General features: G+C 54.9%; 6 protein-coding genes across 6 annotated transcripts; 3 read left to right on the top strand and 3 right to left on the bottom strand.

Moving 5' to 3' along the window:
* Positions 1-273: 273 nt before the first annotated feature.
* W97_08043 (uncharacterized protein) lies at positions 274-991 on the bottom strand (the record flags this gene model as incomplete). The annotated part of the gene is made up of 2 exons (XM_007785912.1): positions 274-804; positions 896-991. The coding sequence occupies 2 exons, from the start codon at positions 989-991 to the stop codon at positions 274-276; spliced, it is 627 nt and encodes a 208-aa protein (XP_007784102.1).
* A 734-nt stretch (positions 992-1,725) lies between these two features.
* W97_08044 (uncharacterized protein) lies at positions 1,726-2,569 on the top strand (the record flags this gene model as incomplete). The annotated part of the gene is made up of 2 exons (XM_007785913.1): positions 1,726-1,923; positions 2,039-2,569. 2 exons carry the CDS (start codon positions 1,726-1,728, stop codon positions 2,567-2,569), a joined length of 729 nt encoding a protein of 242 aa, XP_007784103.1.
* Positions 2,570-3,328: 759 nt separating this feature from the next.
* W97_08045 (uncharacterized protein) lies at positions 3,329-3,832 on the bottom strand (the record flags this gene model as incomplete). Its single annotated transcript, XM_007785914.1, has 1 exon — positions 3,329-3,832. One exon carries the CDS (start codon positions 3,830-3,832, stop codon positions 3,329-3,331), a length of 504 nt encoding a protein of 167 aa, XP_007784104.1.
* A 3,544-nt stretch (positions 3,833-7,376) lies between these two features.
* On the top strand, positions 7,377-8,180 carry W97_08046 (uncharacterized protein; the record flags this gene model as incomplete). The annotated part of the gene is made up of 1 exon (XM_007785915.1): positions 7,377-8,180. The coding sequence occupies one exon, from the start codon at positions 7,377-7,379 to the stop codon at positions 8,178-8,180; it is 804 nt and encodes a 267-aa protein (XP_007784105.1).
* A 493-nt stretch (positions 8,181-8,673) lies between these two features.
* On the top strand, positions 8,674-9,775 carry W97_08047 (uncharacterized protein; the record flags this gene model as incomplete). Its single annotated transcript, XM_007785916.1, has 2 exons — positions 8,674-8,937; positions 8,999-9,775. The coding sequence occupies 2 exons, from the start codon at positions 8,674-8,676 to the stop codon at positions 9,773-9,775; spliced, it is 1,041 nt and encodes a 346-aa protein (XP_007784106.1).
* Positions 9,776-10,226: 451 nt separating this feature from the next.
* Positions 10,227-12,845, bottom strand: W97_08048 (uncharacterized protein; the record flags this gene model as incomplete). The annotated part of the gene is made up of 3 exons (XM_007785917.1): positions 10,227-10,547; positions 10,650-11,863; positions 11,918-12,845. 3 exons carry the CDS (start codon positions 12,843-12,845, stop codon positions 10,227-10,229), a joined length of 2,463 nt encoding a protein of 820 aa, XP_007784107.1.
* Between the last annotated feature and the right edge of the window lie 48 nt (positions 12,846-12,893).

A 12,893-nucleotide genomic window follows, 5' to 3' on the forward strand; every position in this document is an offset into this window, starting at 1 on the left:
TGCAGCGAGCCACTAGACAATTTGCTTGACCGCTATTAACTTCCGACGCTGGAAAATATTTCAATCGGTCGTCCAAGGCGTTACTCGTTAGCAACGACAGCAACGCCAGCAATGCAAAGCGGCGTTCCATCTGCCACATTAGCTCAACGCCAGCCCAAGTACCGCATAAGCCATCAGGCAACCATGAACATAACCTCAATGAGCCCCTCGATGTTGAACGCCAATCTAGCCCACCACGCTCTCCACACCTGTTCCCTCCGGGCCTACCGGTTATCACGTCATCAAAATACTAACATAAATCCCCCAAAACAGCCCCACGAGGCTCCCAAACAGGACCCTCTTATCGACCGGCACGACCGAGAAGCTGAGCAGCGACACCAGCGGCCACAGCTTCCAGCCCGCCGACATGAGCGGATACGTCTCCGTCTTGACGGCCGTGAGGATCTCGACCGTGCTCGCGCCGCTCAGGCTGCGGATCCCGACCACAAAGAGGACCGTGTTGACCAGCGCCCCGAGGGTCTGGTCGAGCGCGAATTTTGTGAGGATGTTGGGGATGTTGATGCTGGAGGTTTTGGAGTGGGCGGGAGAGGTGGTGGTGGGCTTCGTGTCACCGTTCTGAAGCATGCCATTGGGTGCGTCTTTTTCGTCGGCGGAGAGCGGCTCGATGGCTGTGGTGGTGGAGGGGGAGGCGTGGCTTGGGAATCGCTCCTCGAGGTATTGTTGCCAGAGGATGTTTGGAGGGGTGTTGAGGGCTGTGAAGAGGGTGAAGCGGATGATGGGCGGGAGGTCAAGGGCGAAGGATTTCTGTTGGAGAAGACGTGTTAGCTGTTGTGATCAAGTTGGTAGCTAGGGAGGTTCAGAAGATCTGACAGTTACTGCGGGAAGGGGGGCGTACGTCTTCTCGGTATGCCGTAAGAGCTTGTGCAAGTATGTTTGAGGTTACGCTTAGGACGACGGCCTGAGTCGTCTGCTTGAGCATCGTGTTCGACATGACTGCTGCCGGCTTTCTTGGTTTCGGTGATTGTGGAAGAATAAATCAAGAGACGCGGATTGAGGTAGAAGGAGTTTGGGAAGTTGACCAGAGGATAGGAATTGACTGAGGGTTTACGGAACAAGTGACGAGGCCATGATAAAGGGTTTAAGGCCGTTCTTCCATCATACACCCGGCAGTCGCGTTGTGTCTCCCAATTGCTGGGTATGGGTATTCGTGCTGCCTCTAAACATTTCCGAGAAGGTCCGACGTCACTCCAACCGGCGTGAGGCCGAGAATTCGGCCGCCCTCGTCCCTAGGGCTCCTTCCTTTCCACGTTCAAATGGACTATCTCTTGCCATGGCTGTCAGCTTTGACGGAGGCTCTCGCTCCAGCAATCCTTGAAGCTTGAACGATTGCAAAGTGCTCCACCTGGGCAACCTTCCATGAAAGGCTGCTCACCTCCGCTCCGCTTGGCTTGGCATCGGCTGGCTGTGCAGTCGAATACGAGATACGAGATACGAGCAAGGCAGACTCGCATGCTGTGCTTGCAGTCTTGAAGCTGTAAGACGTGATTGGTGTGCTGGAACGCTCGAGAGGAGTTGACAGCTATTTTCTGATTTCTCGTATGCATATGACGTCTGAATGTCTGGCCAAGGATAGCTGTGCTTACTGGTAAACAGCGTTCATAAGGTCTCATGCGCAGAATGTTCCATTTCAAATAGTCCTCCGCGTCTCTCTCCTACGTCCAAGCCATGGGTGATGTCTCTCTTCAAGGGAACCACAATCAGAATCTCAATGCAGTTGAGATGAAGGACGGTGCCAGACCAGCCGTTCTGCCGACTGATGAGAAAGCTCCGCTGCAACCTAATCAGACTTTCTATATCGTGCCTCACACTGGCTTCACCAAGGTCATCCAGGTCCTTGACTTGACCCCTCAGATCAAGGAGCGTGTAAGTGTGCCTCTCGGGCTCTTTGCCTTCTTCGACTTGGCCTTATATACGTGGACCATGGCGAACTTTGGATCAGTAATCGAACTCCTCTCGCACGATGCTAACCTGCCGGCAGATCCCTTACAATGGCTTCACCGACGCCTATAAAGAGGCAGTCAAAGAGCTCGCCAAAAACTCCCCTCCAGAGCCCACTTACACCATCACACGCCAGAACTGGGTGGCCTCGCGCATGATAGTCACCTCAGCCAGCGGGGCCGAATTGGCAGCATGGAAAGCGCCGCACTGGTCTCCTGGGACCACCACGCTGACCTTCCCTCGCAACTCTCCGCACTGCTCCCATACCATCGAGATGAAGCCTGTGGGTTTCTGGCATCGGTCGGAGCACTTTGTTAAGGACAGCGTGACGTATACGTGGGAGATGGAGTCGAAGCTCACTTCTTCTGCCTTCACGCTGCTCAAGATCATTGGCCAGAAAAAGGTCGAGGTCGCGAGATATGCGCAGAGCTTCGGGTTCACAACGGGCGGAACCTTGATCCTGGATTCGAGGGAGGTGGACGAGCTGGTGGTGGTGCTGACGTGCGCCGCCATGCTGAAGAAGAAGAGGCTGCGGGATCAAGAGTATGCTAATAGTGGAGCGGGACACTAGGCTTCTGACCATCTCTAACGTGTGTCTATCAGATGACCGACAAGGGTTTTGGAGTACAACGTCAGTTCTACAGCTGCTTAAGCTTTGGCGACATTTACGACTATTGCACGCTCGGTTACAGTAGTTTTTGAATAAAGAAACACTACATTGTTCGAACTTGCTCGGATAATCAAACCTCATGGTGTAGCGGCAGGACTGACTCTTGAGGCTCAAGTGGAGCCTTTGTACCTGCATTTGCATCAGACGAGATGATTCGTATCCGTATCATATTGAGCACAAGTCTATCCTCCAGTATGCGTTCAGTTAGTAATAGAAAGAACCCGTTCTTAAACTGATCCATCCTCGAGATAATTCTACTCTTACTCTTCTGCCCTCCGCTTGTCCCGAGCCCTCCCATTTGTAGCCTCCTTGCCCATGCTCTCTTCTGATGCGGAAGCATGGGGAGACACCGGGAGGGGCAGCAACAGGCAAGAACCATAAATGACTAGGACAATATTGGAGGTCATCATTTGGGGTGAATGCAGTTTACTCTCCACTTATCTCTACTTAAACGCGTGGTCCCCTGCCCGCGAAGTCTATTGTTAAAGAACTCTTACCATATTACGTTCGTTTAAGCGCCATTTATTCATTCAGTTAACTGCTCAACGTTCAACTGTCAGCTGGACGTGCTAGGAAAGTTAAAGCGATGAGGAAAGACCTGTACGCAATGGTCCACCGAGCGTTCCGACCGCCCCAGAACCTCACAACCAGGCTTCACACTCAATACTGATATCTCCCCTGCACTACCCTCGGCGCGTTCAGGCCCTCTGCCTGCATCATCTCATACCGACTCCCCGTCATCTGATCGCCCTGCTGCGTTCCAAGCAAGTGACCGCCCGCGCTGGCCCCATGCGCAGCCGCCATCGCGCCAGCCTCGTGCTGCCTCCTCTTCCTCCTCATCAGGCACAACGTCGCCACGCCGATGACCAGGCTCGGTATCCCGATCCCTAGGGCCACAGCCATGGCTAGGATGTCCGACTTGCTCAGCCCCTCGTCGTCGCCTTCTGGTGTCGCCGCAGGGGCCGTGGCGGTGATAAGGCCTGAGGCCGTCACCTGAGCCGGTGTCACTGCTCGAGAGGTGCTGGACGCGCCCGTCGTCACCGCTACCGGGCCTGTCGTTGCAGCAACGGTCGGCGTCGACGTAGAAGTCGCGAGCTCGGCGGTGGTCTCACCAGCGACAGCTACGTTGGCAGTAGCGCAGTAGCCGTTGTACAGGTCGACCATGCTCGTGGCGTCGACGCCGCGGTTGTCGACGTTGGCGCACCGAGAACTGACGCAGCTTTGGAGGTAGGCTGTGACTGAGGAGGCGTAATCGGCTTTGCAGTAGCAGGCGTTGTTGGTGCTGGCGCCGCATTGGAGATGGACTGGGTGGGGATGTCAGTGGCCGTGGTACGAATGGAAGGAATCGGCTAGTAAGTCAAAGTGTTTCTTGGTAAGACTTCAGGGGCAGAAGAAAGGCACGGAGCAGCGAAGTGAGTGCTAGGGTGGAGCTTACTGGCGAGGTCATAATATCCTGCGTTGCTGGGGTGGAAGACGCCGTTGTACCAAATACAGCAGGCTGCACAAGAACGCGCGGCGATATAGGTTGGTTCATCTCAGATAGAGACGCGAGCAGTTGGTCCGACGGTTGTAGCGGCGTAGATCAGTGGGGTGAGAAAGGAGAGGATACAGATGATCGGTGATCCGGAAGTTGAGCTAAACATTGCCACGCACCAAACGGGCCGTGTGGCTCGACAACTATGCTTGTACCGAACACGGAAGAGCTTCTAGCAGCAAGTCCGTCTTGAACCTAGTGAGGCAGCAACGGGGCTCTGGAACGAAACGGGGGTCAAGACCAAGCAGAGGTAGGACAATCGATCATCGACAAGGGCTGCCTGCACTCACGTATTAAGAGAGACAACAACTGGAGCAACGAGCTGCTTGATGTTCCCAAGCGAAAGAACACAGAGATGAAATCGAGCGGCCTAGATATTGACAAAAACCACCGCTCGGGGAGGAGAAGAGCGGAGGCCGGCACCAAGGGGACACCCTCCAGCCTTATGCTCACTGAATCAACCATGGACATGCAGTTGACACCTATAGGCGTGCGGGCAAGCCGTAAGATAACACTCCAAAGATCGCGGTGTTGCTCTCCTGGCCGGGCCAAGACCTCAGCCGCAACGCCATAAAGCTGCAGGTAGCCAGGGAGACCAAGGGGCGTCCTGGCAACAGCCTATCCAGGGTTTCAAAATGTTTATCGTATAAGCCAAGCGACACAGCCCTGCGACAAGGCACCCACTTAAGACCTATCAAATCGAGAAAGCGGGAAGTTGGTAGAGATCCGCTGGCATGCAGATACGAGTAGTGTTTAAGCGAGCCCTTAATAAAGGCTGAACGGAGAGACAGGGCATGGACATGGGCGCTGCGGCATCCAGCTGTTCGATGTATGGAAAGCGGTGAGATGGAGACTTAAAAAGCTTTAACCTGTTGCTCGGTCCAAGGGTGAATTTGAGTTTCTTAGGGAAACCAGGTTTAGGCTTCAGCCTCTGGGATACTAAACGACGAGATAAAGAGCTCACAAGAAAGCATCTCTATATAAAGGGACTTCTGCCCGCTTCACGAATAACATTTCAGGTAGTGAGCGTTTGATGATAAGGAGCGCAATGAACAGTCCCCCTTATTGAAACTAGGTACTGACAGCCCCGCTCGGCAGCCACTCCTCGTGTGCTCGTTGTGGTACCAAGAAACCCATGCAGGCATCTCATGAAGGCTGTCTGTTCTACGGGCGGTTGGCTCCGAGGAGCGCCGAATTTTACGGTGGTAAGAGCTGCAGAAGGTTTCGGTCGGTGGTGCTGGACGATAAGTATTGAGTCACGTGATCGTACTAGGAACCTTTTGACCTCCCATCCACTCCAACTGTTCCATTATCACCACTGCAAAGCGCTCCTTAGGCAGATTGATTGGCATCATCCACCAGCGCGCAACCACACTGCTCTGGCACAACATGCCTTCCTAGGATAGCTTGACGTTTGACAGATTGAGTGTCCTTAATGCCGTACTCCGTCTCCCCTTGCGCGGATGCGGCCCGAATCGCGAAAGGGGTTCTTCAGGCCTGCGGGCGTTCCAGGAATCTGACATGTTGGTGGTCTGGGATCGGCTCGTACCGGATACTCAGGCTCATCGTTCTCAGAACATGTTCAGATAGGCTAGGAAGCACTGGTCCATTAACTCAGTGGACCGTTAAATTCTAAGCGGTCTCACGTCTACCGCAATACTACCTTGCGGACTAGGAGAGCTCCAATATAGTTTTGAAGAACCAAAGTCAGTGTGGAGAGACTTTGCTGCGAAGCGGCTGTGAGCAATATGAGGAACTTTTCGAAGTAGAATAGCGCTGTATGCTTGAGGATAGATCGGGAAGGTCTACAGCCCACAATGGCATCTGTCATCGGCTATCAGTGAAGATACAATGAGTCTATCTTCAGTGAGCCTTCACCGGGATCCATGGCGATTCCGGTGCAATGGATTGCCGATATTCTCCCTCGCTTCCAGTGCTTCACAAATATTTCCTGTGTCGGTCTATCTCATTCCGGAAAGTTTCCCACGTCCACTCTTCCTTCGTCTCGTCGACTCCGAAGCCCACTTCCCACCGACCCTCATTTTCGCACCGCTCTGAGCCGACTTGTAACCTCGTGCCAGCATGCCACCAACTGACGAGATCTCCTCAGTATACTCTCACGACCAAGCGAACGACACCACGACTACCCTGCCTCGAGACAAGTCTTTCGCCTCCAAGACGGATGTCAACGATCAGGGACGGTCGGCCTCTCCCACGCCACCTGGGAGCCCTCGTTCTCATAAGGGCATATCTGTTCAGTGGGTTCGCATCTGCCTCCGGACAATTGGAATTACTCTTCCTTTCGCAGCCGTGGTAGGCGTTTTCAGCTGGCTTGTCTTAAGCCGGCGAGTGGAGAAATTTTCTGGCTATACCAACAGGGATGGTTCATTCGTTGTCGACAGGCAAAGCTCGGTCCTACTACTCCTACCGATGCTATCCAGCCTCTTTGCCTTGCTAGTCCTACGACCTCTCACTTCTTTGGCTTCCTACATTCAAGCCCGGCTGCTTCTGAACGAGTCCGACCAGCTCGGCAACAGCAAGCTGCCAACCCCGTACGAGTTCGGCCTTTTGCTTGGGCACTTGCACAGAGGCTTGGGATCATTGTGGAGTACTTTTGTGTACTCACACCGACCGCGCAGACGGACACTCTTCATGCGTCAGCTAGTGGGTGCGGTGTGGTTGTTATGTGTCGCCCTACTCCTCTCGTATGTACCATCACTCCTCTAGGTTGGAACAACACTAATAGCCGGCAGTATCCTTGTCATTGCTTCGAGCATCTGGCTCCACGCATCCACGAGAATGGTGCAAATTCAACAGATCCTACCTCGTGATGACTCCGCCCATATCTGGGGACGCACAGTAGCTCCGGACTGTCTTCTTGATCTTTCCGCGTCTCCGGATCAGGCGCCTGTAAATTTCAGCCTTGATGGTGCTGGTTGTCGTGGCCGATCTGATCTTCTGTCGGGCGGTGACGAGGCCTATCTCACGGCTCGAAATCGCTCGTCAAGCAATCGAGTAGTCTTACTCACCGGCACTCCGTTGGCCTTACTTGCAGACAGCGAAGCTTCGTTCACCACTCCATTCTCGGCATCGAGCTATGCCGTCAGCTCTTCCTGTGATCCAATCGGCCAGGATTGTCGATTGGACCCAGACGAACTAACTTATCACTGCCCAATGCCGGCTTTCTCCGGTACGGTGACTAAGGCTGTTACATTACATTATTGGAACTCGTCGACCAGCAACTCCGAGGACGTGGATTGGACGGTAGCTTTATACTTGAAAGGAGCAGACAACGCCTTCGCTGCGTACGCCAATACCAGCAACGCTGTTCTTACTGGCCGGAGTAGCGGCATCCTCACCATCTTTCGCTGCTCCTCGCAAGTGCACGCGATCAACTACTCCTACGTCGGCGGTCAAGCGATGCTTCAGGATTCGAGGCTTACCAACAGCACAGTCACGAACTTGATCCTCTCCGCCATGTTTCCGGAGATGATTGAGGGACATGCAGGCTTCGGGAATGACCTCCTTGAAGAGGGAATTTCCGCCATTGCCGCGTCAACCAAGTCTGTTGACCACCTCGGAAACGCCTCTGCTCTCATCTTCAGTCAGACAGCCATGGCCTCAACGGCCGGCATCATGGCCCCTGTCGCGATAGAAGGCAACCTCGTCAGCAAGCTCGTTACTATCATGCCCAAGGCAGCATTCTGCCATCTATGCTTCGCAAACATCGCTCTCGCTGTGTTGGCCTTGGTGCTGGGCATCGTTGCAATCATCCTCTCCTGTACCAGGGCGGGTGTCGCGGACGTTCAGGCGCGCCTTAGTATACTGGCCCTCACAGCTCGAGCATTCGGAGCACCCCACCAAAATCACCCAGTCACGAATGTCAAGCAACTCTTCCATGAAGATGCGCCCACCACGGCAAAGAAGATTCGCATCGTGAGGACCAATGAAGGCGGTTGGTCCTGGATCGCAGCTTGACGGGGCACTCCAGTCTGCCATTCGGCACATCATCGCATCTGACTGAATGTCAAGCCGGGCCATTGTAGGGCTCTCTGACCATTTTAGTGGAAATCATGTTAATACACAAGAGTATGAGGGTTTAATTTCTGTACTAGAAAGATCAGAGCATCGTTGTACTGGTGCAGGACCTGGCTTAGATTCGCTACTGCATGATCGCACTTCGGCCGTTAGATTGTACTGTTTAATACACAATAGATGTAATTACCGAGTCCCCAAATTGAGATGCGCACTGGAGTCCTTAACAGCTATTCGTCTTTGCGCTTGGCTAACTCTCGTTCACGGCCGTTTTTTGTGGCTTGCCATGGCTGCGCGGACGCAGGAACAACCGCATTGTGACGTAAATAAAGCAAAGCTTCCAACGCGACCAGCAAAACACCAAAAGCTCGCGAGAACCAGCGAGAGAGACCCACTACCTCAACCTTTATATCGACCCGGGAGCAATCGCATCAAGATGGGCTTTCGCGATAAACGCATATCGAAGTCTGTTCTGCGCGCAATTTTCCGCAGCAGAGCTCCCAAAACAGGCCTACTCGCGCGCATCTTAGCTCTCTTCTCGGTGTTCCAGCTCACGCTTGCGAGGTACAAGGAGGACTTGTTCAACAAGCTCAGAGAGGATGTGTGGCAGCTCGACGAGGACGAGTACCGGGAGAGCTTCCGGGAAGCAGAGAAAGGCGGAAGTCTGAAAAGTGTCGGCGACCTAGGCTACTCAGGCTCCGTACGTTTCCTCTCCCCTCGAGCCCATTATACTCGTACAGCCCAGCTGACACATACTCCAGACCTTCTTCACGACTCCTAACTCCAAATACCTAATCAAATCCCTCCCGCGCCACTCCGAGCACCACTTCTTCCGCGAGACCCTCTTCCCGGCCTATTACAGCCACATCAGCACGCACCCCTCCTCCCTCCTCGTCCGCATAACCGACCTCCTCTACTCCCCCTTCTGGTCCCTCGGCCGCGCCCTGCGCACCGCGCCCAGCCACCACATCGTCATGGAGAACATCCTGTACGGCAAAGAAGCCGACCCGAAAGGCGACAAATGGGAAACCTACGACCTGAAACCCACGAGCTACTTCTACCCGGAGCGGGACGTCGCGGGCGGCCGGCTCGCGAGCGAGAGCGTCAAGGAGCGGCTCGTTGATAAGTTCGAGGATAAGATCCGCATCACCGCCGAGCAGCGAGACGAACTCCTCTCCATCCTGGACGCCGATACGAAACTCCTAGCGCAAAACAACGCCATAGACTACTCCCTCTTCCTGATCCGGTACCCGGCCCCGCCACCCCGTGATGTCGCTGCCCCGGACCCACGGCACCCGTTCCGCGAGGGCGTGGAGAGCACGGATGGGAAGTGGGTGTACAGGATGGTGCTGCTGGATTTCTTCTGGGCGAAACATACGCTCCAGGCCAAGGCTATGACGGCGCTGATTAGGAGTTTCAACTTCTTTGCGAGACATGATGATATGAGCATTACGACTACGCCAGGGGAGTATCGGGAGCGGTTCTTGGGGATGGTGAGGGAGATGGTGGAGGTGCGGGGGGAGGGGAGGGGGGAGTGAGGAGAGATGGGGGAATGGCATATGGGGTGTTGGTTGGCGTTGGTGGTTGGAGTGATGGTCCTCCTTTCGATGATGGAATAGGTCTTTAGAGATTTGGCGATGCCAACACAAGGTAGAAGCGTGATACCCAAAGTCACTACAGGTTGCTATGACACGAGTTGCTGCATTTCCTGTTCGTCTATGAGGACGTGAAACGTACAAATCATACGTACTCCGAGATCAGGCCCCAGACATGTACAAGAAGACATCCGTCAGTCCGTCAACCGTGAACGCCGGCCCAGACTAGGTATCATCGCGCTCATGTACAACAAAGAGTATAGGGACCTGCCGCTGGAAACGAAGGCAAGGAAAGCAGAACAACAAACAAGGACAGCGCTGAGTGAAACCAATCAAACACGTCCGAAGCCATTACTGGCAGGGAGATTGGGGGGCCTATGAAGGCTTAGCACGCTCAAATCGCATAGTTCTCCGCGTGCAAGAACACCTCCTCCAGCCCGCCTTCGCCCCAAACCTTCCTCTGCATCTCCGCAACAGTCCTGCTAACATCAACCCTCATGCCAGGCGGCCCACACACAAACACGCACGCCCTTCTCCCCGTCCAGCCGCGGCTCATCTGCCGTAGCATAAACGGCAGATCCGGGCGGCCGTACTCGGTGCTCCACCCGTCGTGCGTCTTCTTAACGGCTGCAGGCAGGAAGGCGAAGCGCATGAGGTTTTTCTGGAAGTCGGTGGGAGTTTGGGGAAAGCCGAAGTCGAAACCTTGGGATTGCTGCTGGGGGTGGTGCGGCTGGTCGAAGTATTGGGATGAAGTGGAGGCCGGATCGTTTCCTGGAGCTGACAGGGAGGGGTCGAGCGCGCTGTTGCCGGCCGAGACGGCCGAGGCGATGTCGATGGCGAGGTTGCGGGGGGACTTGCGCTTCTCGAGGATCGAGCGCACGGGTTGTGGCTGTTTCAGCTCCGGCTGCCTCGACTCCGGCGCCGGCGCCAGCTGTATGTGTCTTGTTGAGGCGCTGCGAGAGGGGACTAGGTGGGCCTGCGGCAGCGCGGTAATGGCATCCTCGTTCTCCCTGCGAAGCTCCTTCTCGCGCTCCGGATCGCCGGCCGCTTCGGCGTGGATGAAAGCGCTATTACGCTTGCTGGACAGGCCGCCGGAGAGGCGCTTGTCGGCGATGGTGCGGAAGGCGTCGTTGACCTTGTCGTGGAAGTGCAGACTTACCGGCCGCGTTGGCGTCTGCGCTGACACGAGCGGGCCGTTGTGCGTCTGCCGCTTCGCGGTCGTGATGTAGAACTGACACTGCACCGTCTCGGGTGGCGCGTACTCTCGGCATATCCGTAGCTCTTCTTTGAACCACTCCATGACCTCTGGTCTCTTCAGCGCCCAAACCACTTGCACGCTCCGGGCGGTGGCCTTGCCGTCTCGCATACGCTTGATGAGGTGCAGGAGCTGGCTGACGATGGCGGTGATGCCGCTGCCGCCGGCGATGAGGACGACATGGTCGAATGCCTCTATGCATCTGTTCATGCCGCCGTATGGGCCATCAATGAAGGCGCGGTAGGTATGCCACGGTCCATGCTCTAAGGCGCTGTTCAGCACCTTTCGGGTGAACCCCTGGAACGGGCGGAAGACCAGAACCATGTCCCGATAGTCCTCGCCGTAGTCCGAGGGGAAGTCGTCGCTGCACAGCGACGCGATAGTGAAAGGATGGTTTTCAAAGACGGAGATGCCCGGCATCCGCAGGTAGATGTACTGGCCAGGTCTCCATCTGGTCTGTGTGGGTATCGTAACTTTGACGGCGTTCTCGTGCATGATCGTTACGGCAGCCTCGTTGCCGATCAGCCAGGACATCCTCCATGGACTGGTCCAGTTGAGATAGAAGAGGCGGAAGATGTACGAGAAGAACCAGATCGCCGCTGTGGAAAAGAGATAATGCCATGAGGTGAGGTAGTTGTGGCAGTGCCAGAAGAGCATGCCTAGGTAGATGATCGCTATGGGTACATGGGAGGCCACGAAAAGCTCGTACAACCTGAGGCGGATGGATGGGAGCGAGTGCACGCAGAGCACGCACAATGGTACGAGGGCCGCCACACCTGAGTCCAAGTTAGCAAATGCACAAGCTACGTTGATCTGAAGCGTTCATTGACCTGTGCCGTAGATGTAGAAGCTCTGTTCGGAGAAGTACCCCTTGAAGGTGCGTAGCCCTTCATCGTCTCCGGCTGGCGTAATATAGAAGGGTATCGTATGGATAAGGCTCAAAAAAAGACAAAGATACGCTGCCCACCTATGCAGCACGTTCAATCGCTCGTGGCCGATGCCGGTGAGGAAAGAGATGAGGTTCGCCTTCATGCTCAAAGCGACGATCCAAGGCATCAACGCTACTGCAATCATTCCGCTCCGGATGGCCAGTGGAGGGGAGCCATATGCGATACTTTGCCAGTAGAGTGGTTGCGGAAGAAAGCAGTACAGCGTAACAAAGATTGTTGCGGCACTGACGATGACCACGACGGCTAGAGATGGGAACACTATAGTGAACTTCTTGCCGAACCGGACCACTGGCAATGGGCGATAGAAAACCCATCTGAAGAGAGCGATTGCGTTGTTCAGGGGCGCAAACGACGAAACCGAACTCTGTGCTTTTGGGTACGTGGGCTCTGGCAAAGGCCCATGCCGTGGGAAGAACTTGTGCGTTGACTTGTCAGTGTCCAGGACTGACAACTCGTAGTCTGTGTCGGGCGAAGAGGTCGCCGAGGACTTCAGTACCTCTTCGTGATGCAACGCCGTTCTTATCTTGTCGGTGAACAGGTTGTAGAACCGTATCAGAGCCGCGAATACCAGCAGAATGATGCAAAAGTACACCCATCCTAGTGCGTATTTCCCACTCTTGTTCCATGGGTCTCTTGTGTTTGCCTCTACTAGTCCCGGCGGACTCGAGCTGTTGTATGGTATGTTGATGCGCTCAACCAGCATGTGTGCCATGTCTCTAGCTTCTCTTTCCACCATCGACGCCATATCCTCAAGCCCCTCGACTGCTAGACCCGCTCTCCGCGCCAAAAGCTCCGCGAGGGCCGGCATGTTTCCGTTGGAGATCCCGGTTGCTGTGTTCTCACAGACCAGCTCTAT

Source organism: Coniosporium apollinis (assembly GCF_000281105.1).
Source record: "Coniosporium apollinis CBS 100218 chromosome Unknown supercont1.48, whole genome shotgun sequence".
In the NCBI taxonomy this organism is placed as follows: Eukaryota; Fungi; Ascomycota; class Dothideomycetes; genus Coniosporium; species Coniosporium apollinis.